General features: G+C 35.7%; 1 protein-coding gene and 1 long non-coding RNA gene across 2 annotated transcripts; one reads left to right on the top strand and one right to left on the bottom strand.

Moving 5' to 3' along the window:
- Nucleotides 1-9,613: 9,613 nt before the first annotated feature.
- On the bottom strand, nucleotides 9,614-11,019 carry LOC132175942 (C2H2 and C2HC zinc fingers superfamily protein). The gene has a single exon (XM_059588039.2). It carries the CDS (start codon nucleotides 10,422-10,424, stop codon nucleotides 9,717-9,719), a length of 708 nt encoding a protein of 235 aa, XP_059444022.2. The 5' UTR covers nucleotides 10,425-11,019; the 3' UTR covers nucleotides 9,614-9,716.
- A 10,600-nt stretch (nucleotides 11,020-21,619) lies between these two features.
- LOC132175819 (uncharacterized) lies at nucleotides 21,620-25,571 on the top strand. Its single transcript, XR_009439461.2, has 3 exons — nucleotides 21,620-21,772; nucleotides 22,287-22,362; nucleotides 25,439-25,571. It is a non-coding gene; the product is annotated as an uncharacterized LOC132175819 (long non-coding RNA).
- The last annotated feature ends 1,675 nt before the right edge of the window (nucleotides 25,572-27,246 follow it).

Below are 27,246 nucleotides of genomic sequence, written 5' to 3'. Positions count from 1 at the left end.
ATTTGGAAGAAAAATTACACTGTTGTTTTTTAACGGTTAGATTTATAATTTTCGGTTGAAAAATTATAAAAATATATTATATATATATTTTTAGGGAAAAATGAAAATTTAGTTCTTATGGTTTACCCGATTTACAATTAACTCCTTGTGGTATCAAAATGAACTTAAGGTCCTCGAAGTATGCCAAAAAAACAATTTAGTCCCTACAGTCAAATTCCGTCCACTAATTTAACAGATTCTGTTAGTGTGACACTGACTTAAATATGACAAGTATCACAATTTTATTGGTTCTAACGTTTCATGTTATCATAATCTGTTAAGTCAGTAAACAGAATTTGACCGTAGAGACTAAATTATTTTTTTGGCATACCTTAGGAACCTTTGAGTTCATTGATACTACAAGGAGTTAATTACAAATCAAGTAAACCACAAGAACTGATTTTGTATTTTTCTCTATTTTTTACAACACTTAAAAGTAAAACTAATTGATATAACAACAACTTAGAATAATTAAATAAATAAATCGACAATTTAATTTTATTCCTTTTACTGCATGTAATTAGTGGGATGGGTCAGGGTTACCATTGGTAGGGTGTTCCCTAACATGACTTCTCAATTTCAAATGAAATGAAGAGTATCTATTTAGGCAAAAAAGTGATAAAATTAAGACAAAACTGTCCTCAACTTTAAAATTTTGGACAATTTAATCCTACAATTTTGCCTAAATGACGAGTATCCCTTTCCATTGCATGATGAGAAGAAAAGAATATAATAAATAGGGACAATTTCCAATAATGCTCATAATAAAATTAAGGTCATTTTGTACTTATTGGGGCGATGGACTCATGCCTGTGTAATCGTAGATTCAATTGAGGTAACCCACCATTATACAAATATTGCAGATTTAACTGAGGAGATTAATGATGAAGATCCACATGCCGCATGTGGCAATTTTATTATGGTTTAAAGTTTGTAAAACATTATAACTAATTTTAACTAGAAGCTTTCCTATGTTAATTAGCTTAATGATATCCGGGCCCTTGTGAATCTTGAGATCGAGCTGGCTGGGCTTTCCTGAAGAATGGGCCCTTTTTGGGTCTAATGATATCCGGGCCCTCCACCATTAAAATAATGATTGAGTTTCTTGAAACTCAACTGAATTTCTCTCTTCTTTTTTTCTTTTTTTTTTTTGACAAAACTGAATTTCTTTCTCTATATATTATATGTAGCACACCTTTCAAACATGGCAAATGGTAACAAAATAATCTCCAAACCTCCTTGTTTAAAGGATTCATGAATATTGGGGTTTTTAAAAAGAGATCGACCCAGATGGGATTTTCTTTTTCTCTTTTGTTACAGATCGAAAAGAAAATATGTTGAAAGATCGTGATCAGTATAGGCATATAGTGTATTTATGGAAGAAGTGTCACTATTAGTAACAGTCAAGTGTTTGGCCGGGAGGAAAGGGAGGCAGAGTTGCATGCAGATGATGAGGATAAGAGAAAGGCAATGATTACGGATTGGCGACTGGGAATCCGAGCCCATGCACATGACCACGACTAAACCTCAATCCCACTTCCCACACGCATTGCTTTTAACAACCCCCACCCACCCATCTCTTTCTCTCTGTCTTACCTTCTTTTTTAACTGTCCGAATCTTGGTCGATATTACTCACCCTGTCAGCTAAAACATGCATCATCATTAATGCCTCTTTCTTTCAAACCCTCCTCCTACCCTCAGCTACCTAGCTAGCTAGGGTTTTTATCTCTCTCTCCCTGGGAGAGTTGTAAATAAACAGTGGACACTGAATTCATGGTTATTAATATATGTTGGCATCTTTTATCACCCACAGGCAGGAGAGGTGGGAGAGGGGGAGAGGAGGGGGACCAAGAAAGAACTACTACAGCAACCTGCCAAAGATATTGAAATCATGAGATATGTGCTGCTCTCTTAGCTGGCTCTCTGTCTACGTAAGGATTTTTGTGGGGTCCACGACAGGGTACGATTAGAGTTATGGGTCCATCTATGAGTATATAAACGAAGCTACAAAGATATATACGGTATCTTCCAACGTAGCTGCACATGCACCATGAATAGTTTCCAAATAAAAAGAAAAAGTTTCACACTCCATTTATTTATTTATTTTTGGTTTTTGGTTTATCGGGATTACAAATACCCATGGCTTATCTTTTCTGAAGTATAAAATTATGAAAAATATTGAGTATTACACTTTTTACTATAATTTTTTACAAGTTTACATAGAGACGACCGACCTATCGGGGCTATTGTCCTATAAGAAAAATCATTTTATACACAAATCTATCATAATTAAGCAACTACTCAGATATGTCACTAGAAAAAATAGGTGCGAGCAATAGCCTTCAATATACTTTACTAGCTAGCTACTAGCTAGGATCCGTAATGGCACTTGCAAGCCACAACAGTACTCATCCGCTTTTAGTTTTATGAGTAAATAGCAATGGAGAAGTCAGTTAGTACTTTCTGTAATATACGTACATTAATTAGGTTAGGTCTTTAATTGGCGATATGCACGATCGTTTGATGCACTTTAAATAAAAACCTTTATTTGAATCAAAGTAAATTTTTCTTTTTCTATGATGGTGGAAAAATTTCTATCTTTTGCATAGAATTAGATTAGGTGCAAACACACTGAATAGAAATTATTAAGGGATAGATTTAGAAAACGACGGTGATCATAACAATGAAATTATAAGGTGAACAAAAACTTTATGGGACATTTTTTCTCCAATTTAGGTTAGAGGAAGTTCCTCCAACCTAATTTATATAAAAGTGTCACATGTTAGTTACTAAGAATATGTTTTGATAATAGCATGTGAGAAGTACATGCATTTTTTATAAAATTTTCTTCAAACTGACACATGACATCTTTATAGGCTGTGTTTTGAGGGCAAACTCCGTCCAATTTAAGGGCCAAAGTATGTTGGTTCCACTCAAAAAATCACCTTATCAATGATAAGAGAGAAGATTTAGTTCTACATCTCATTTGTCATATTGAATACTATGAGTAATGCTTATACCACATTTTTATCCCACAAATATATCACAATGTTAAACATTGCAGTCCGAAACGGCTCTTGAGTTTTTTTTTTTTTTTTTTTTTTTTAATTTTTTAATAACAATGACTAATTTAAGGTTGAGACTACCACAATAGCATTGTGGAACAATTGTTAGATAAAAGCGTAGTTTCTAACATTACTCATTAACTCTAAAATCTAAATGTGATTTGAACCCTCATTTCAAAAGTTTTGTATAAAATGAACTAATTAAATATTGGTTAAATTATATCAATAACCACCATTAGTTTATAGTTGAATATTTACAAATAGATATGACATTGAATCCACAAGCTTTGCTATCCAATTGATAATCTGCCTAGGGAGCCTTACCTAAAATCTTGTTGCCTTACTAAACAAACAAATAAAAAGTGAATATCATAAACCAAACCATGCCTTATTTCATTTCTTCATTGCTCTTTTCAGGGCCTTCCACACTTAAAAATCATACTACACTCGAAATTTCAAGTGATCATAACAAATGACAAAAAAAAAAAAAAAAAAAAAAAAATTATAAATGTTTTCCCTTTTCCCTTTCCCACATTGAATAAAGAAAAAAGAAAAAAAAAAGAAAAAAAAAATTACAGCATTTTCTATAAATGGCGTAGAAAAAGAAAAAAAGCATCTTCCATAAATATTGGATTCGAAACTTCGAATAGCAAAATGTACTTATTGAACGACATTTCAATTGAAATGCATTAAATTTTTGGTCGTCTCTTAAGCCAACTATGGACCTCAAATGCCAATTCGTCTGATTTTTTTGAAAAATATGGAACTTTTATTGATGAAATTTCATGAGCATAAAACTCTTATATCACAGAGCATACAACTCTGAAAAATCATAACCAAAAGTTATGAAGGTTACAAAGTCATAAAAATGACTTTAACCTTCCCCTAACCCATGTACAATTATATTTAAGGAACATATCTGCTTCGTGCAAACTAGATTTAGGACATAGGTAGCCCAAATACAAAATAAAAATAAAAAACAACTAGAAACTAAAAAGCCGGCCGTGAGAGTTAAGCCCTCACACCAATCTACTCCATCCCCAACCCGAAGGCCATGACAACAAATCCATCATCAACCTGAAGGCCAGGACAAACAAAATAAAAAACAAAAAACAAAAACTCACAAACAGCAACGGAGGAGCACAACATCGTAGACATCCTTTCGGAAGACACGTCTTGGCTGAAGAAGACGATTAGATCTAAGGTTGAAGATACTAGATCTAGATTTACAAACCAAATCTAAAGCAATCCGCCAGAAACAGAGACCGGTAGAGCCTACAAAGAAGACATCAAGCACTGCTACCATGAAAGGGGAGGAGGGAAGATCTTCCCTCATCTTGAAGTTCTTCTTGGTGTTGACTAGAAGAAAAGAGAGAAGATTCGTCTGATATTGTTGGACGGATCGATGTTAGTACTACTACTGGTCCTTTACTAAATAATCATCATCCATGCCACTGTCATTTTTAGATTTTATAGCATTTTTACGTTTTTTTAAAAAAAATTTATGACGGGGGTTTGGTAAGCATTTTTTAAGTTTCTTTTTTCTTTTTTTTTTATTTTTTATACTTTTTTTATGGGGGTTTTGGTCTCAAGCATTTTTAAAGTTAAAATTTGTTACATTGAATCAATATCTCAAGTAAACATGCCCAAAAGTTCTTCATCGTCGCTAGTCTTTTATGGTGATACACCAAGACTATTTGCTTTCTGCACAATTTTTTTTCTGGGAAAAATGTATTTTAGTCTTCCATGCTGCAATCACTTTTGTATTTATGTCAAATTTTAATAAGTGACATGTTGTGCTTTCTTTCAAACTACTATACCGTTAGCTTCTAAAGTCAAAATCGATGGAAAAGTGATGACTATTAAAAAACTAAAATCAAATAAAAATTAGAAAAAAAATACATTGGCCGAACCGCTCCAATAGATTGTGGAGGTGGTTTGGCTACCCCTTCGAATTTTAGGGGTGACCCGCCAACCCCCATTTTCTAATTTGGAGTTTTTTGTTTTATAATAATTTTAAGAATATCTAGAGAAGAAAAATACCAATTAAGTCATATGATGGCCACTTTTCCATCAATTTTGATGGATTCATAGACCTTTGTCAGCAGAATTTAGCTTCTACTCGATTCATAGGTCATCTTGTATATATTGGGTGGAGTTTGAGATACATGAAGGAAGCTTGATACTTGTGTACGTATGTAGATGACAAAGACTAGTTGGGTACTGTTTTTCTTTCTCTGTTTTCTTGCCTTGTTTTATTATTTATATATATTTATAATTTGTGGTCCGTCGGGGAAGGAATCCTGCAATGTTCAGAATGCATGTGTAAAAGGGAATGGGCACAAAGATACTGGCCGGGGAATCTGGGATTAACGTTCGCTTATTTAGCTGCCTTTGGGAATGTTTGCTTTCTCTTCTGGAAAAGGTTGGGGGGAAGATCTGAGTTCGTGAAAAGGTGAAGCTCTTCACGTGCAGGGGCGGCAGTCGGCAGTCGGCAGTCGGCAGTCGGCAGGCCTACCTACTACCTAGCTACCCTGTTTCATTAAGAAGATCAGTCCAACAAGAACGATATGCATGAGCCGACTATCACACCTCAACAATATTATTACTAATTTTTTAATAATAAATATAAAGCTTTTAGATCTATATTACGTACGTAATAATAAAGAAAATTAAATATATACCCCACTATATATACGTACACTAAATAGTACAAAATTTGGCAATCTAAGATACGGTGATGACTTCTATTTTTATGTTTATCCATATTAATTAGGACTACTTTACACACGTGTATATTACCCCTATAATGTAGTCCAATATAATTATTTTTTTTTAATAAAAAAAAAAAAAAGGAAATCCAGCTCATTGATTTAAAACGTACATTGTATTAAGGTAGACAAGAGAATGTTATTTGGCTCAACGCCATCACTTGCACTTACTCTAAAAGAATTATGACTTACTGTAACTCGGTCTTTCAAACTATAGATTATTTTATTTCGAGTAGCACTTGGGAGTATTAAGTGTATACTCCACTTATGAGTTTCATACACATTTTCTCTTTTTTAACAAAGACATACTTTTTCACAAAATCATATTTTCCTTTCAACCCTCATTCATTTTCGAAAACCATTTTCTATCAAACTCATTTTGTCATTAAATACATGCATATCATATCATGGCAATGTAACTTCATATATATTCAAATTCAAATATTACTAATGGATCAATATCACTAGTTAGAGCACACTCATATATATAATATGTTTTTGTAAAATATTTTTGTGCAAGGTCAGTAAGTCTATACTTACAATTATGGGCTTATCTTCAAAACTAGGTATTCCTTGGTTTGAAACTGTACCTCGTTTGCATTTAGATTGTGTCTACTCATTAGGTCCTAATCTTCATTAAAACCCTAAGACCTCTACTGAAACCTAAGACCCTTTGAAAATCATGAAAAACCCTAATTTTTTATATTCTGATTGCGCCTGGTTGATCGAGGGTCACTGAAACCCTTAGGAACTTACTACCTTGAGCATGGTCAATCAAGCACTGACTCAGGCTCTCGAGACCCTTTTGGCCCAAGCTCAGTCAATCAAGCTCACCACTGCTCACCACTCGGTCGACTGAAGGGGTATTGGGAGCAACCCAATTTTTGAAAAATTGCTCTAAAACCCCACCTTTTGACCACTTTTCACTTCAATGGGATCATAGACACCATATGCTACATGTATACATTGAAAGATGCTATCGTACACCTCCACATCAGCACACTCGACCGATACACGCGACATAAAAGTTGTTATCGTACGCCTTAATGTTGATACATGTGAAGCTTCCACTTTGCTTCTATAGGTCTACTGTCGGATCCTCCTTCCTTAAATGTCTCATAGTGTAACGACCTAGGGAAAAACGCTAGCCACATCTGCGCTATTACACCAAAATGACTAGTCAATTTGGAGCTTCCCTAGAATTCATTATAAAGTTCAGTTTCACCTAGTAAATAGCCAATGTGGGATTTAGCACATATAACTACTTTTATAAACTACACACTTTATGTGGGTTTCTTCTCATCTTCTCAATATGGGACCGAGGTGTTACAAACTCCTCATCTTAAATTTCTGACGTCCTCGTCAGGGCCACGTTATGCAGTACTCCAGTATCACATGACTTGGCATTACTAGGTAGCTCTGATACCATTTGTAACGACCTAGGAAAAAGAGCTAGCCACATCTACCCTATTACACCAAAAGAATTAGTTAATTTGGAGTTTTCATAGAATTTATTACAAAGCCCAGTTTCACATAGTAACTAGGCAATGTGGGACTTAGCATCCATAACTATTTTTATAAACCACCCACTCTATGTGGGCTTCTTCTCATCTTCTCAATATGAGACCGTAGTGTTATACATAGCTTAGGTCTTTCTTCTCCTTCGATTTATTGCACGATACGAGTGGCCCGAATCCAAGTGGTAAATCTAGAATTGCCGCCACGGTCCTTCGTTTTCATGTTGCATTTAGTGGATCATAGTTCAGGGCGAACGGTCCACGCCTTGTCGACCAATCAAAAGCTACCATTATAGAGCCCTATGGTGTCCAAACAGTCCACATCTCCCGATAAGCCGAAGCCATCCAGTTGTTAACCAGTCAATTTGGTAGCCCCCGCCTAGGCACTTATCGACTTATCTCTACCAAACAATTCAAGCAACTACACTAAAATTTAGCTTGCTCTCCGATCAATCAAATCTTATTGATATAGCATCTCTACTCTACACTTTACCCCCCTCCCCTGAAAGTATAACCCCTTTTTCAATCTTGCCTGAAACGTTCTGAAGTTTCGACATTCGCAAGCTTGCTCATTTGTTAGCTATTTAAGTCTTCTCTTACGGAAAAGAACCACATCTCCCCCCTCCACCTATTTGACAACGTTTCGCAGCACGCATCCTATATTGATGAATGGATCACCAGGAACGAGCAGGCAGGCCCCATGGCCAAAGTCCTCGTCGCTGTCAAGGACAACATGTGTACAACGGATATGCTTTCATGATGTAGTACAATTTGGCCCAACCCAAGGGGTTACGCCCGACGAGAGTAATACCAACAAAAGTTACCAAGGAAGAACTTTACCGGCAAGCGGAATTGCAAAGTGAGTTGATGAAATCAAATAAAGAGCGTGTGAAAACTAATTTATCTCAAGATGATGCAAAGAATATTAAATGTACTATTGATAATCATGATATGGCTAATTTGCAAGTTGTTTCTCTTGGTGTATCAATTAAAGCCACATAGATTGTGCATTTGAGTTTGCTTCACCATGTTTATTAATTATAAGTGAAAGGAGATTGATGAATGACATGGTAGTTCATCTTTTGTTAATGAGTACAACTGTATGAAATGAATTGATTGGACATCCAAAAGTTTGAAGAAAAGAAAATTAGAATTCGAGGCTAAACTCTCTCCAACCCGGGGAGAATGACACAAATTATATTACACTTGACTTGGTGCAGTCTACCAAATTGATGGATAATCATGAAACCAAATAGACCAGTTATAGTAAATCGGTAACATTTTTTATTTTGATATCAGATGAAGGCAAGGTTAGTGGTGTCTGAAACGTTATTCAAAGGGCTATAATTTTTTATCTCACAAAACTTGTTCAATTTCAATTTTTACTAGATTAAAACTAATTGTCAACACAAGTTTGAAAATCTAGTTCAAAAAGTTCGATCGGCCTTCGCTTGACATTCATCTGAGCAAGATTACGACTAATCATAGGACAAAAACTTCACATGACACTTGCGCGACATTCGCTTGACATTCGTCTAAGTGAGATTACAGCTATTTTTGTAAGTTTACTTTCAAGGTTGTACTTTCTTTTTTATCATTTTCTGTTTCATCTAACTAGCGGACATTCCAGGATACTTCGAATAGGAATCTAATTTGAAGAAGAAGAAGAAAAACCCTCAAGATTCTGCTAAATACACAAGGTTTTTTTATGTGTCTCGTATAGATAATTAGTGTTTTCTGTAGATAATTAGTGTGCCATGAACTCTCTGAATTGATTAATGATCTCATCGACGAGAGCTAAAAAGCATTTATGGCTTTCAATTTGGAATATTAATGGAAAATGGCATATTTGTGGTTTGAGCAAAAAAAGGGTGCGAAAGTTAAGCTTACGTGATAGAAATAGTCCCTACGGAAATGTATGACCTGACAGACTTTACTCAGAAATCTGTAGCAGAAAATGACACTGCACTGCAAGCTTCACCAGTCCATCACTCAAAACCCTAATCTTCTTTCATTTCTCTTTTTAAATAAAATTCCTTTTTTTGATTTGAATCACATGAGGCCATGAGGGTGCTCTTTTTTGGCTTCCGTTTCTTTTATTATTCCATATGCCCCTTCAGTACTATCTCACACACACACACAAAAGGAAATCATCAATCATCAAAATAAGGAAATTTGAAAACAAAAAAGACAAAAAAAAAAAAAAAAAATCTCACACAATTCCATGAAATGCTGTATAATCTGCTTACACATTAATGGCACTATCTCTTCTTCCTCAAACAGCTAGCAAGCATAAGCCTACCACACACCATGTTTAATTTACTTAATTTGCTTCTCTTATGATCGATGATGGCATCGGTCTCTGCCCAAGCCGAAGCTCAAGATCAAGATCATCTTCAAGATCTTCTTTGAGAGAAAGTTCTTTTGCTTTGCTAGAGTGACAGTGACAAGCATGATCTGTAGCTGGCTTTCCCAATGGAAAATCAATGGATGGAGAGCAATTGGGAGACATCAAGGTGTGATGAGGTGGAGAGGGTGAAATAGAGAGAAGGGTTGAAGGTGATGGCTCACTACATGCATTTATTGGTGTTGAAGTGGTGAAGCCACGGCTAGGGTTTGGTAATTGGTAGAGCAGGCACAATCCTCCATTCACAACAAATTCTTGACTACTACTTGGGATTAGAAATGAAGAAGTAGTGGAAGCTGGCGAGATTCCCGGACTGATGGTGGGATTAGGCAGCGCTTGGTGGAGCCGCGCACGGTCGCGGCGGTGCACGTTCATGTGGCCTCCTAGGGCTTGCGCCGACCTGAACTCCCTTCGACAAAAGGTACAGGTGTAAGATCTCGGTGGCCAGGTGGTTCCCATAGCATTTCCAGTGTCTTCTGCAAAGGCTCTCACCTCCCATGACTCATCTTCTTCTTCCTGAGCTTGCTTAGGGTTCCACATCCACCCAGTTACAGTAGGATTTTGTTGAGTCTCAGCCAATTTTTGGAGCTGGGTCAAGGAGAGAAGGCCAAGCTCAGCTGCCATACTATACTAGTACTAACATTTAAGATATGGAAGGAAAATGGCTAAAAAAAAAAGGGGGTTAAATAGGGAATGGAGGGTGGAGACAAAATGAAGCTCTAACACCGGATGTATCACCAAATTTGAAGTAAGCAGTTGGATTATAGTAAGATTGAGATTATAATAACTTTGCCACGCGGCCAACAAGCTTTTTACTGCCTAATTAAGAGGACGATTTCTCTCTAACTTTGGCTTCAACGCCCACCTCCACCTGTTTATATATATATATTCATTTTAGAGAAAGATAGAATTGAAAATTAGGTAAAATATGTGATAAATTTGAGAGAAAAGAACAAGAAATTGGCATGATAAAAGCCATAGTGTATCAAGAAATAAATGCTTGGAGTGGAAAACATGTGCAACTTTAATTTTCTCGATCCCTTTTGTTGTACGTTTGTTTCACTGGAGTTTCTTCATTAATTTAGTATCCATGCCAGTTCGCCTTTCATAAGGACTAGGAGACATGAAGCTTCTGCAGACACGAAAGAAAACCAAGACAAAACTAGAAGAGGAAGTTAAGGTAAAGCTACAGTAACTCCATGAAAAACGTCCTATAATAATATTAGACAACAGAAGTTGCTCACGGTTTCAATTCCAGGAGTTGCCTTCTTTACAGCTTCATAAATGCAAATTGCCTTAATTATAAAACATAAAATCTAAAAATCACTTATATATATATATATATATCAAATTCAACATCTGAAACCAATGTCTTTTGTGCTACACTTGTCGGTTTTAAAAGTATCCTATGTGTATAGGATACTATTCATCCAAACAAGACCTATATATGTGTAGGATAGTACAGATTTCATGGTCTATAAAACATGCCATAGCATGCATATAGCATGTCAAGTTGAGTCTTCCTATTTTATGCAGGTTCTTGTCAGAAGGAAATTATATATGCGCGTGTGTATATATATATATATATGCCTTAAATGCTTTGGTTAATTTCTCCCTTGAAAATTGTTGGCTAATTAATTTGTAATAATTCTCCATTTTTTTCTACCTGAATGAAGACAATTTCTTGATCTAATTAACAAAGCTAGTTTAATCACATGCATAAGTCCGACGCACTTCTCTCTTGGATGTAGATTGTCATGCCCAACTAATTAAATTAATTAATTGTTGACGCTTATCACCTTGCTCTTAAAATCCTCTCTTTTGGTACTTTCTTCTTGTCACATTTATATATCAAAGACCCTCCAACAAGAAGAATTTCTCCAATTAACTTGAAATAATGCTCATAAGACAAGGCCAGTTTGAATAGTGTGTAAAGCAAGAGTATATATATATACTAAGACAAAGATATTATACTAAATTCATTAATAATTAGCATTTGTTTTAAATTCTGTAAAACTAGTTAGTCACTCGTGATTATTTTAAATTATGACATTCATCACTTTTGCAAATATCATACTCTTAAAATTTAAAAAGCGAAAATTTAGGGTTACTATTTTTTAGAAGTCTGCAATATCAACCTTCTCATCAAAATTCATATTATTATTTTATCTTACTCCAAAACTGAACTAGAAGAAGCTGATTAAGAAATGGTCTCCCATGCCCATATATAGCTTTTTCCACCAGCGACATGACCAAGAGAACTTAGAGAAGGGTTAATCTTGCTTTTCCATTGATCCTTTGTCTTTCCTGCCACCTAGTACCAAGACATGGGGTCTTATATATATATATATATATATATATAGTTAACTCAGGTGTTATATATATATATATAGCTTTTTCACTGTTCAGACTGGCGCCAGACGTGCCTTTACTGTTTACTTTTACTGTTAGCTTTTGACCGCATGAACGCGGCTCATGATTGTAATTTACTGTTTAATACTTTTGCTCAGCCTATATAACGGGCTCCCCTCCCCCATTGTAAAGGGAGAGGTTTTTTGAGAGGTTCCTTGAGACACTCTAGCCTCCAGCCATTTCCCTTCAGATTCTTCTTCTTCTTCTCTGTCCCTTACTTCAGTAAGTCCTAACGCTTACTCCTGTAAAGGTTTTATATATATATATTATAACTCACTTTTCAGTTTCTCCATGTATCTCTTTAATTTAGATTTTAATCGCCATATCCTACTAGAGATCACTTGAAGTAATTAAGGCCTTCACTGCCACTTGATCTTAAATAGTTTATTTAGTTCTAAAATCTGTCTCATTCCTCACCCGATTATTGATCTTATCGTTTGAAAGGATATTCTTTGGTGATTTGTGTCATAAATCGATCCCTATCTATCACTTGTTTTATATATATATAGTGGAGTAATAAAGACAAAGATAATGGCCACCTGGAAAAGATAAAATAGACATAGCGTATGAAGATATATATGGTGTGACAGGATTGCAAACCCTGTGTGGAACCAACTTATGCTGTACAATGATATGAATTGTTCCTCGTCTCCATCAAAATAAGCGATATCTTCGATAAAATGCCTAAAAAATTCAATAGCTAGAAGTACATATTTCTAAGAAGGATAGCACATCAAGGAATTTGATGAAGAAATAATACAACTGAATTTATTATTCAGTAGATATATAGGATGATCAATATATACAATCAATTAATTTAGTGTGTGTATATATATATGTAGAGTCATGCATAGTGTCTTGAACTTAATTTTTTGGGAAAAATGTAAAATTAGTTCATGTGATTTACAACTAACTCTATGCGATATCAAAATGAATTCCAAAGTCTCTGAAATATACCAAAAAAATAAAAATAAAAATAATTTAGTCTATATAGCCAAATTCCGTCTATTGACTTAATAGAACATTTCAATAATGTGAAACATTAAAGCCAATAAAATTGTGACGTGTGTCATATTTAAGTAAGTATCACACTAACGAAATCGATCTATTAAGTCAGTGGACGAAATTTGGCTGTAAAAATTAAATTGTTTTTTCTTTTCTTGGCATACCTCAGGGACCTCTAAGTTTATTTCGATACAACATGGAGTTAACTGTAGATCAGGTAAACTATAGGGAGTAATTTTACATTTTTTTTCTAATTTCTCTATTATATTCCAGGAATCGAAAGAGAGAATGTGGGTGCATGTAAAAGGGATTTAAAATGTTCCACTCTAAGATTCTCCATCCACCCGTAAATATTGGCTGAAGTAGAAGCAAGCAAAGACATTGCTTTCGTTAATTATCCTTTTGCTCATTTCAATTGCTCAATGGCATAACCCCTAATTAAAGCCCTCCCACAAGAAGTATATTTATAACACCCTCAAATATATTGAAGTTTTCAATAGTATTTAAAACATAAGGTTTTGCTTTAGCGTCTAGTGGTTTTAAACTTGTAACTAGCTAGCTAGTAATATTTGAGCAAATAGCCAAGGCATGACAACCTTCTTCTAGTCCCCCAACGACTCCAATTTATGGCGAATAAACTGACTTTTACAAATCTAACGTGATTCGTAAGCATACCTTACAACTTCCTCTAATGTAGACCAGATTGCCAACAACTTTATATAGAGAGGTAATTTGAGTGGAGGACAAGTGACTCCCCACAAGTACCCAAGAGTTCACATGACTCTCCTTCGAGGATCACTCAAGCAAGATGCTATGGGAGAGAGATTGAGATGTTGCTTGATGGTTCGCTCAAGCGAATTTGTGATAGTAGTTTCGATTGACACGATCACTCGACCTTCGCTTGATCGACTTTGCGATAAAGGCTAATTTTGTAATTTTCTTTTTCAAAGTTGCATCCCGAACTTCTATTTAAGCAAAATAAGGATAAATTGGCTGCCCATTTATTGTTATTCCCTAAAATTGTTAAAGTTTCCTAGGATTTTATAAAAAGAACTGTGAGTTATTGTGTTTGCGAATTCTGCTTCACTACGATGTACTACATTAGTTGGTATCACAACCCAACTACTTTCCTACCATGACAAGGAGAAAAGAACATTGAGGAAGACATGCAACCATTGGCAATGTGTATGCATGTATGGGGCAACATATGATAAGCAACTAGAAGCACGTTTGTAGTGAATGGAGGAGCAATTTGGTGACTCATTCGAAGCCGTGGTTGATCAATTTTTTGAGTTAATTAGCCGTTGCTAACAGGGGTCTCTGTCAACCAAATTTGTATCAAGGGGAGGAGGATGGGGGAGAGCCCATCAATGCATTTACAGTGGAGCAAGAATCGAGTGTTCTTTGGTGCCCAACAATATAAGCAAATGTGAGGGGGGGGAGGTGTGTTCAAACTTGACATACTAGAGTTTCAAGGTTTTTTATAGCCTCAAGAATTCCTGGATTGGGTCACTTGGATGAGATCTTAGATTTCAAAGAGGTTATTGATGATAGGCGAGTTCTTTTGGTGGCTACCAAGTTCAAAGGAAGAGCTGCGTATGGTGGTAGTAGGTGAACCAAAGCAAATTCTGCTGGGTGTTAGAAAATTAATCTTATTTCCCAAGACCCGTGAGATGCGAAAAATAAGAAGTACGCGGAATACCAAAGATAAGGCAATCAAATCACACAAGACACCAAGATTTAAATGGTTCGGCTTAACAAGCTTACATCTACTGGCGAAGACGACTTGGAGAAAATTCACCATCAAAATGTAGAGTACAAAAATAGTAGAGAGAAAATCACTCAAATCCCAAAGTCCCAATACACCCAAATCTCACTATCACACAAAATAGATTATTCCTAAAATAGAGTAGAAAAGACAAATGTACAAACTCTTCTTTTGCTGGAACAGATGGCGGTTGATCTCTATTTTCTTCTCTCACTTTGTAGCACATTTTCTTCTAATCACTTGTTTTTGGCTCCTTCAAAAACCACTAAGAAGAAAAACACCTTGTGCGGCACTCCTTTGTACCTCCTATCTCACATTTTCTCCACACGTTTTTTGGCACACCAAAACACAAGCAAATATTACCATTTTTGCTCTTACTATATATTGCCGCATAGCACATTGCCTTTATATAGAAGCACATAGTCGGTGATCCCCTCCTTTTACATGTTTGTCTAGGACTCCTACTACATGTCAAACAAGGACACATGTAACCCACTACCATGTAGGACTAGTACTCCAACTCCAACTAGGAGAAGAAATTCCAAAACCTTGTAGACCACAAGAAAACCGGTTGGGTCCCACCCACTAGATTCAAGGCACACTCAACAATCTCCACCTTGACTTGAATCCCATCAAGTCTACCAAAACGTATCTCATTCGGATGTCTCCACCTCAGCCCTTAAGGGCAATCACACTCCACAAGTGTCACTCAAGTCCAAGCTCCTCTTGAACTTGAGAGTAGGACCTAATTTAGACATAACACCATTCCTCCCTATCATTCCTGTCGACCATGCAGCTTTCTCTGATGACTCTTTCTTTTTGTAGACCCATTTACACCCTTTAGCCTTTTTTTTCCTTGGGTAATTCTGCCGATTCACAAGCTTTACCTTTCCGTAGTAACTTCACCTTTTTCAACATACCACTCTGAGTAGATGATGGATCTCCACTACAAGCCATTAGAGCAAAAGAAACCATATCATCAAAGCCATACATCTTTGGTGCTTTTTGATCCTGTTTCTCTCTACCTCTTGTTAAACAATACACTCTTCTTGGTGTTGTAAGTCTCTTGAAAACTCTTCGTCATCACATTCATTCGTGAGTGAACACCATTCATCAAGCTCCACCTCCACAAATTGTTTATCTTTCTGAACTGTACTTTCAGAAAGCTCATCTAAGTTAACAAACTCAGACTTCTCCGGTTCCTACTTTGTAACTTCATGTTCTGCACTTGATCCATTATTGTACATAGCACACTCATTAAAAGTCACATTCCGACTTCTAATGATCTTCCGATTTTGATCATCCTAAAATCGATAACCGAAGGCGTCATCTCCTTATCCAATGAAGAAACACTTACTAGATTTACCATCTAGTTTACTCTGAGCATCAGACTCAACATGGACATACGAAGCACAACCAAAAAATTTTAAATGTGAAAGATTTATCTCTTTTTCACTCCAAACTTCTTCCAATAGTCTATGGCTCAAGGGAACAGAAGACCCCCTATTCATCAGATATGCAGCAGTGCTCACTGCATCAGCCCAAAAAGTCTTTGGTAACCCAGCATGCAACCTCATACTCCTAACATGCTCATTGAAAGTCATGTTCATGCACTTAGCCACATCATTCTGCTGAGGTGTTCGCTGGATAGTTTTCTCCATCTTAATCTCATTCATTGCACAAAACAATTTAAACCTCCCATCTTCGTATTTTTCTCTATTGTCTGATCTCAAACACTTGAGCTTCAAGCCTGTTTCAGTCTCAACCATGGCCTTCCATTTCTTAAAAGTCTCAAATACATTAGATTTACTTTTCAAGAAATAAACGCATACCTTCTTGCTTGATTTATCAATAAATATGATGTAATATGCGAGCCTCCAAGAGATGCCATTGGTGCTGGACCTCACAAATTCATGTGTACCAGCTCCAACTTTTCAAGCTTAGGTGCTTTGTTAACTTTCAAGAAACTCACCTTCTTTTGCTTTCCTAGGATGCAGCCTTCACATAAATCAGATCCAACTGACTTCAACTCCGGTAGTTTTCCCTTTGACATAAGTACCTTCATCCCTTTCTCGCTCATACGCCCAAGCCTTAGGTGATATAGTTTTGAGTCAACCCCCTATTTACAAGAGCAGTTGTATCCCTGCTGTTCATCGTCATATAGAGAGTACCCGTCTTATGACCACGAGCCAAAATTCTGGCTCCCTTACTGACCTTCCACTTTCCACCATGAAAATGAATTAAATGTAACTGAAATCAGATTTTTCTTTAGCTCCGGAACATGCCTAACTTTCTGTAGCTTCCATACCGAGTCACTATGAACTCTAATGCGACATCACCCATGACTACAATATCCAGTGCCGATCCATCAGGCAAATACATCTTCCCGAAATCTCCACCAACATAGTTCTCGAGAATTTCATGGATCGCTATAGTATGAAAAGATACTCCAGAGTCTAAGACCCAAGAATCAAGGGGACTGTCAACAGAGAAAAGTAGGGCATCGTATACTTCTTCTGTCACTATGTTTGCATAATCATTCTCAGTCTCCTTCTACAGTTCCCTGCAATTCTTCTTGTAGTGGTCAATCTTGCCATAGTTCCAATACTCAAGTTGTTATTCCGAATATAGATTTGCTTCTCCCTTTTCTGGAATTTGATTTGCCTTGACCAGAGTTTCTGCCTTGTCTTCTGCCCCGAGTCTCGAGGTTTAAAGTAACACCAGAACAAGTGGCTTCATCTGCATCTCTTCTGCGAACCTTTTCATTGAGGATCAAATCCCTGACGTCTTCATAGCTTAGTTTACTCTTCCCTGCAAAGTTACTCACAACCATCCTCACGGCTTCCTAGCTATTTGGCAAAGATGCCAAGACGATTAACCTCATCATTAAAATCAATTTTCATCGAGAATAATTGATTTGTGATGGTGTTGAACTCATTAAGATGATGTGCCACCGAAGCCCCTTCCGCCATCTTTAGGTTGAACAATTTCTTCATCAGGTGCACCTTATTGTTAGCCGATGACTTCTCAAACATGCTTGACAAAGCCGCCATTAGACCTGTTGTGGTCTTCTCCTTTACAACATTTTGCGTGACTAATTTTGACAGTGATAACCGGATAACTGTCAGGGCTTTACGATCAAGAAGAGCCCACTCGCTATCATACATGTCGTCGGGTTGTTTTCCGAAAAGAGGTTGATGGAGTTCCTTCCTATAAATGATATCTTCAATCTGCACCTTCCAGTACCCAAAATTTGTGTCATTGAATTTCTTGATCCCTATCTTTCCTTCTTCTACTGCCATCGCTCCCACTCAAACCAAAAGCTCTGATACCAGTTGTTAGGAAATTAATCCTATTTTTCAAGACCCCTGAAATGCGAAAAATAAGAAGTACACGAAATAACAAAGATAAGGTAATCAAATCACATACAACACCAAAATTTAAGTGGTTCAGCTTAACAAGCCTACATCCACTGGCGAAGACGACTTGGAGAAAATTCACTATCAAAATATGGAGTACAAAAATAGTAGAGAGAAAATCACTCAGATTCCAAAGCCCTAATACACCCAAATCTTACTATCACACAAGAGAGATTATTCATAAAATAGAATACAAAAGACAGATGTGCAAACTGTTCTTTTGCTGGAACAAATGGCGGTTGATCTCTATTTTCTTCTCTCACTTTGTAGCACATTTTCTTCTAATCACTTGTTTTTGGCTCCTCCAAAAACCACCAAGAAGAAAAACACCTTGTGTGGCACTCCCTTGTACCTCCTATCTCACCTTTTCTCCACACGTTTTTTGGCACACCAAAACACAAGCAAATATTACCCTTTTCACTCTTACTATTGCCGCACAGCACATTGCCTTTATATAGAAGCACATAGTCGGTGATCCCCTCCTTTTACATGTTTGTCTAGGACTCCTACTACATGTCAAACAAGGACACATGGAACCCACTACCATGTAGGACTAGTACTCCAACTCCAACTAGGAGAAGAAATTCCAAAACCTTGTAGACCACAAGAAAACTAGTTGGGTCCCACCCATTAGATTCAAGGCACACTCAACACCAGGAAAAGTCAAAGATTCTAGAAGTGATATTTTTATATTATTATTTATCTATTGTACCTCATATCCTTGATTTGTTCTTGCTTTTGGGAAGAATTGTTAATCTAGTGTCGTTTGTTTTGCAATACACCACACCTACATTGCATCAGTTGGTATCATAGCTTAACTACTTTTCTACCATGATGCAAAGAGGACGTGGGGGAAACATATATGCAAGTCTTGATCATGAGCATGAGCACAAAGAAGCAATGTGTGATGAGCAACTGACGGTATGTTTGCAACACATGGACGAACAACTTGCTAATCAAGTTGAGTGATTTGAAGAACAAATTCATGCTCAAATTGAAGCAATAGATGTGTAATCCATCACCATGGGTGTTGCTAACAGCCGTCATTATCTTTCAAATCCGTGTTTTATGCAAGAGGATCATGATCACAAATTTATCAATTAAAAGGCACAGTTTCAACAAAAAGAGATAAGGCTTGATGCACTAATCAATTGTCTGGTGCCCTAACTATTGTTAACAAGCCTCAAAGCTATCTACCAAATCTATTTCATGTGTACAAGGAAGATGAGTTTTTTTGTAACACCCATAAAAAATAAATCCAAAAAGCGAAATAGAAAATTGGAGAAAATAGAATAGTATATGTGGACTTTGTATAGAACTCGGGATATTCTGAAGAAAAAAAAAACTTAAGATATTAGGTTATGATCTAGAAGTTGGGATGAAAAGAGACTTTAGGATAAAAGAAAAAGGAACCATAAATAGGGGAGAAAAAATTTTAGCCCCCACAATAAGGTATTTCCTAGAAAAATGGCGGAGAATAACTTAAAATAGATTTTTTTTAGGAAAAACGATGAATTTTGACCTCAAAAATGAACTCTCACTAAGAGTAGTTAGGTGATCACGACATGCGTGTCAAGAAGAACTTTTCAAATTGGGGTCTTATGCCCAATTCCGACACTCGTAGCCTAAGTTACGCCAAAATTACAACCACGTGTGCGATTTCACCCAATCAATTAAGTATGAAAGTACTCGAGAAAGTTAGGATGAAACATAATGATAAACATGGCTGAAACGACAATTTTAGGGTTTTCAGCATTAGGCTTAATTGACTGAGACTAGGATGCATGTCCTATCGATCGATCGAGTCTACATGATGAGAATATGTCAGAGTCATATTGATTTGGCTTAGATTTAACTTGCATTAAATGCAAACCATGATGACTTAGTCAATTGAGACACATGGCAATGGATCAACGGGCCTCATTAAAAAGCGCTCAATCAACCTAGACTAGTGCCCGATTGACCAAGCATTGTTGCATGCACTTTTGCACACTTCGAGAAAGTCTATAAATAGAGCGCGAGCTCAATGAGAAAATTGCTCAAAAACTCACTCTCTCTTGGAAACATTGAGGTGCCTGAGTGTACACTAAGGGTAGGGGTGTCAATCCGGTCCTGGTTCTCGATTATAGGCCAAAATCGGGAACCGAAACCGAGGTACCCAGTTTTTAATTTTGGAAAATTGGAATTGGAATCGAGTACCCGGTTATACAATAACCAACCGGTTTCGGTTGGTACCCGGTTATCCGGACCAGGTAATCGTTTTTTTTTTTTAAATCATTTTGGATTTATTTTAAGTATTGGGCCTAATTTTTTAGCTTATTTGAGGTATTGGGTCTAATTTTTGTGCTTAATTTAACAATTTTTTGCCCTTTTTCAAAAAACACAATTAGCATTTTTTTTTTGTCCCAATAAGTTGGGCTTTGTTGTGATTGTTCAAAAAAAAAAAAAAAAAAAAAGACCCTAAAAAATCCTAAAAAATCATTGCTTTTGGCTTTTTGGGCCTTCAAAAAAAAAAAAAAAAAAATCCAATGTTTAAAAATGTCCTAAAACTTCATTGTTTAAAAATGCCCTTAAAATCCAATGTTTACAAATGTCATAAAAATTCAATGTTTAAAAATGTCTTAAAAAAATTAAAAATTAAAATAAAAAAATATTATTTTATATATATACCCAGTTATAACTGGGTGCTAAAAACCGGAACCGGAATCGGGTACCCCGTTACCGGTTTTTTCCAACCAATTTTTCAATTACTGGCTGGTACCCGATTTTCCGGCTTCTCAATTGGTACCTGATTTTTTTTTTTTTTTTTGACATTCCTAAGTAAGGGTGAGCCCTCAAATGGCAAATGCCTATGAAAGTGGAAACTCAACTTGCTAGTAATGTGGTGCTCATATAACGAAGCTTAAGAGGTACAAAAACTTATATTCTCTCTAGGTGTCGCACCTGTGAGTTCATGTGACTATTTTGAAAAGAACTATAGTTGAGGGAGCTAAATATAATTTTACTCTAAAAATTTATTTGCAAATGTGTGTTTGAAGGTGGTTCAAATTTCTTCTAAAAACCTGCACAATCTATCTTTTAATCAGGGATTTCTTTTAATGATTCTAAAGAATAAAATTTGGTCTCCAGAGAATTTTTAAGTTATTAATAGATAAAGAAAAGAAAATTAAAAAGAAAAGAAAAACACTCACTGAAATTGGAATCAGATCCGTTTGACGACCCATTTGATCTCTGTGAGCCGAACCCAAATGGGTTTCTCTCCAAAGCTCGAAATCCTAAATTTTACTTTTAGAGAGAAGCCCACACAGAATCAAACAACCCCTTTGTCTCTTGCTTGACAATGGTTTGTCGAAGTCCATCTCAACAAGGTCCGGTTCCTTCCACCAGTGCTTTTGTTTCCTTGCTTTTTTTTTTTTGTCTTTCATTGTCACTTTCCTTTTACTTTTTTATTTTCTTAGCAACAACAAGGGAAGGCGGGTCAATGGGTCATTGTCACTTTACTTACAGAAATGGATAATGATCCTGAAACTCCCTCTGTTTTCTTGAACCGATTCCGTGTCCTCTTTAACAAGAGAGAATGATAATGGAATTGCACTAGCTTTTCAAACAGAACAAGAAATTCAGTTCTTGTATTTCATGCTTTAGTGGATTACTTACCAAAAATGTTTTAGTGGATCGATAATTATGAGAAAAAAAAAAAAAAAACTGATTTATTCAGGTAGTTTCTTAGGTAACGACTTGTAGAGAGGAAGTTTTTGATTTGTAATCTTGGGTTTGAGGGGAATAGATAGTTGCTTGACTTTTTTTTAAGAACAAGTAAACTTCATCTACTTTTAGAATTCTATTAATTTCTTGCTTTTGTTTTGATTTTTGTTTTTGCAGCCTGTTTCGTGCAGTTTATCGGCCTCACAGTTGTTTGTTCCTCTGGGAGGACTCCGAATTCTTTATCACTGCCACAGTAAGTACAGAAACCTAATTAACATTTTCTTTTTTCTTGGCTATGTGAGTGGCTTCAAATCGAATCATCGACGGGTTTGAATGTTTATATATACATGCATGTATTAGTATATGTGTGTGTGTGTGATGTGTGCACTCAGAGCTGGAGACATATAAGAAAAAAGAAAAATGGTTTATGCTTCAAAATGACCAGCAATCTACTTCTTAAGCCTCTAACTTTCTATGTGGTTTACACAACCATGTTTGTTCAAGATTGTGGAAAAACTACTAACATTTGCACAGTTTGGAACTATTAGATGCATCTATGGGAGCATGAATGATCATTACTTCTGAAATGCTGACTAAAGATAGAGGTGCTTTGACGAGAATCTTAACCCCAATGTTTTGATATTTAGTGACATTGATATCTTATTGGATTTACTGTGTAAACTTGATATATATATATATTTTTTTCAAAACTAAGAAGGTATACCCCAGATTCAGTATCTGTAGAGCCATGTGCCAGTTAATTAGCTCAAGGCAGACCAAGTAGGGAATCAAAAGGCTAAGTAATCACTAATGATAGAACAAGTAGCTATTATATTCAGTACTTCTGGATCAAGATAGGAGCAAGCATAGTCTGACTCTCTTGTTGGAGCAAGATTAGTTGATAGTTTACTTATGCTGGAGCAAATATGTTATGATACTTTACTGGCTCATGGTGGAGTAGAGAAGGTCTGGTTGTTTACTTTGTTTTGGTGGTCACAGATGGTGTCCTCAAACTACATGAGAATATAGGAAGAAGTACCATCCATGCAGGCTAGAAAGAGTGCACTGTTTCACATACTATTTGACAGTGAAGTCTTTACCATAGACCAAACAGAAACCAACATATTGCCGTTTATCACAACTAATCGAGTGTTGTGAATTTGCCAATTAAATGGAATAAAAAAAATATAGTTGTGAATTCAGAATCCCCCTACAGAAAGAGAGAGAAGAAAAAAAGAAAACTGGAGCAGAGAAAGGTCTGCATTAACAAGCGATGTAATTTCTATCACAAAACAGAGTGGTTTCTGTCAGTTGAATTGTGATAAGATGTACCCAGTGACATAAGATAGTAATGAACTGATCAAATATTAGCAGAAGACACTGGCATGAACTTCCTTATATTTAAGGAGATTGGAGCAGCACCACAGCCAAAAAAAAGAAATGATTATGAACTTATGTCATTATCCAAGTCAGTTATAGATTCAAGCCTCATAAATTGGAACCAATTTGGAGTCTTAGAAGAGAACTTGCCTGTTTAGAATTGGTGTTGGAGGCCATGATAATGTTCTGCCATTTTTTTTTTTTTGACATGTCCACACAAGAAGGGGGAGGAAGATCATTTAGGCTCTAGGGCATGGTATGACTAGCAACTTACATATCCATTCACTAGTTGTCTTGTTTTTATTTCATAATTCATGCTCTGATGTTGTTTGTGCATCAATGGTTTGGCTACTTTTTTTTTTTTTTTTTTTTTTTTTTTTTCTTTCTTTCTTTCTTTCTTTTGGTAGATCATCTGTTCGGTGCTCTTTTATATTCATTTTCAAGTTAATCTTGGTCTTTCCTTCTCTTTGCATTTTTGCATCAATTGTTTTACTAGAAGCACTCTTGATCAAATTGATTGGCAAGAAGACATACCAGATTCTAGGAACCATCATTTTTGTTATGCAGCTCTTTTCCCCTTCTTCTTTCATGTGCAACAGTGTGACATTATGTGTTTCTTTTTACTAAGTCCTTTCTTTGAGTGTGATCCAACCACTAGGAACTTTTTGCTTATAAACAATTTTATGAAACATGCATGTAACAAATTTCTCTAGTCATATGAGAGAGTCGGAGTCGTCCTATGTAATTTCAAACTCCTTGTAACATATTTTCTATTCTTCTATTGTATTTGTAAAGTAATCGTGTATATGGTATGAACTGTGAATGATTGGAATGAATGTAAAGATGATGATGTAATGAATATAGGAACTGACAAACTGTCTTGATAAAACGGGTTGTTCGAGAAACCCACTCTCCAGATGAAATCAACTACAACTCACAAAGTCAACCCATACCTCTAATGAACTGGGCTACATATATTTATACAACCCACACATTCAGCTACAAATTTCTAACTCCTAACACCTATTACACTAAAAGTCCCACATTACAATGACCCATTACACTTAAAGGCCCACTACAATTATATCCCTTACATTCCCTTTCAAAGGAACTGGAAATAGAAAAAAAAAAAAAAAAAAAAAAAAAAAAAAAAAACAGAAAAAAAAAGTGAAACTATTGCATCAAAATCAACATAATGTGCTTAGAAAAAAAAAAAAAAATCAACATCCAATGAGGAAATGAGTAGTGTTTGCACAAGAAATCCCCACCACCACCATCCTCGATCACCTGCAGAATCCATATGTAATTTGCAAAGAGAGTTTGTCACTCTCTACCCACTCTTGGCACCATATGTCCCACTTGCTTATGCCCGATCCTCTCCCTAAAGGAAGAGCTCTCTTTGGACTCTTTTGGCTCCAATAACTATGCTTTATTCCCCTTTCTCTCCATCTACCAATTAATTATACCATTAAAATAAATGCAACCATCTTTTACTCTACTCTTGATAGTCCTAACTATATCTCTATCATCAATAAATTAATGGAGTAGGTTCCTCATCCATTCAATAAAGGAGATAGTCATCCCACATGAACAAAGCTTGGGGGAGTTCATTTAAAAAGAAATGGGGGAAAAATAAAATAAAATTTGTGATATATTGTTAGGTAACAAATATTTGTTCACTAAAGATGAATATTCAACTCTTGGTTGTATTATCCTATTAGTTTGGCAATTACTTGATGTCCTTGAGCTAAAATGGCTACTTTTTTGAGTTTTTTATTTTTTATTTTTTGTCTGTTTGTTGTTAAGAAATGATTTCCAGGATTTTTTTGGAGGTTTCAACTTGTGAAGTGTCAAATCTTATGTTTATTTGCTTAGTGATGAGTACTTGTCTGTTGATAACAACTACTTGCAACTCACAAAGTCTACTGTTTTCTGATTGTTGATGACAGAAGATGCATGGATCATCAGGTTACTATGTCTTTCTTATTGGTTGATTTCCTGTATTTATTCATTTTTATTTGAATATGAAGCCATTGCAAATAATGATAACAGTTTGTTCTCAATTGGACTCATCATTTTCTTTTCTATGAATTGTGAAGAATTAGCTATATGCTCTCTGTTGTTGCATTATAAGTATTATTATATATCTTTAAAATAGAAATCTGTGCTAAGAGATCTTCATAACTGTATTTTCCCTACCCAAGACATCCATGACAGCTGAACTTTGGTGGGATTGGCTTTGCAGGGTTGATAGGCAATGAAATTCTGCATTCCATATTATCAGGTTTTTTTTTATTGATGAGATCACAACCAACATATATTACTTTGTGTACATAATGAATTACAATTGAATTAAAACTTTGAAATATACTAAAAATTCTAACTCAGTTAAGCTTTTTCCCAACTATTGTAGTTATATTGATTTGGCAACGTGTGATATAAAGCAAAAAGGTATGGATTGAAGGCTGTGAAGTACTTCAGGAAGAGAGACAATATCATACATAATACAGTAGAAAAAACCCTAATCACCCAAGAAAAAACAAAGGGTTTATTTAAAATACCGAAAGCTTATTACCAAAATCGAAGTATTAAACTAATTAAGCCAACAAGTCTGGCTTAAATAAAGGATTTTGAATCCAAAAATGACGCTCACCCAGCATAACTGGTGGCCATGACACGCACGCTGAAATGAGCTTTTCAGATTTGAGCCGTATGATACTAAGTACGACTAATTATGCCTATTGTCTTCTCATTATTGGACTTATCATCTCTGTCAAGATATTCCGACGGACACCATCAATTAAGTAGGTAACAAGTCAACATCAGCAACAGTTCCTATATAAAAATTGACAGCCTCAAATTTGTTGACAGATTAGCAGACTTGTGTGTGTGTGTGTGTTTGCAGACATTTAGCACACTCGTGAGTCGTGAGCAACATTGGTTGACCCTGAGAAGAGATTTTGTCGCAGAACACTTTTCCGTGCATAAAAGGCTGAAACAAGCTTTACAACAGCCATTGCCAGTTGTTTTCTTGGATTTAGCAAACTCATCCCATTCCCACGTGCATAGGCCTCTGCTTTCTCATTTCTTCTGTTGCTTTACGACCATCAACCTTTTGATTCTTAAAATAAATTAATATAAACTCTTTACTTGTTCAAACATTATATTAATAATACATAATAATTTATGTATGGGATTGGTTTATATTCCCTTGAAGAAAAGTGTCCTTCACTTTTCTGTTGAGGGCATGAAATTCTCAACCTCTTTTCTTTTTATTAATACTATTATTTTATAATTATTGTTATTTTCCATAATATTCATAATTTATATTTATATTCTTGGAAATGAATCAGTATAGAATGATTTCTTTAGATTCAAAATTATGTTTTGAACTTTTGGGCCTTTTAAAAAAATGATCAATGGAGTTTCGGCCCAAACATTCTGGCCCAATTTAACCTAGTTTTAGCCCTCTCAATCAACGTATTGCAAAGCCCATTTTCCTTTCTTCCAGTTTGTGGCCATGAAGCAATTTTTGGGCTCCATCTTATCAGCCCTCCAGAAAACTTAAGTTGTTCCACAAGTTCATTAAAAAAAAAAAACCTTTAGTGTCCTAAACAGATTGTAGTTAACTTTTGATATAAAAGAAATTAACATTTTTATCGATATCATAATTTTTTTATTGGATGATTAAGAAAACATTATATAAAATTGTAAATCAAAACAAAGAATAGCAACAAAAAACAACAATTAATGGACC

Source organism: Corylus avellana, chromosome 3 (genome assembly GCF_965113065.1).
Source record: "Corylus avellana chromosome 3, dhCorAvel1.hap1.2, whole genome shotgun sequence".
NCBI lineage: Eukaryota > Viridiplantae > Streptophyta > Magnoliopsida > Fagales > Betulaceae > Corylus > Corylus avellana.
This window is presented reverse-complemented; position numbering and strand designations above follow the sequence as displayed.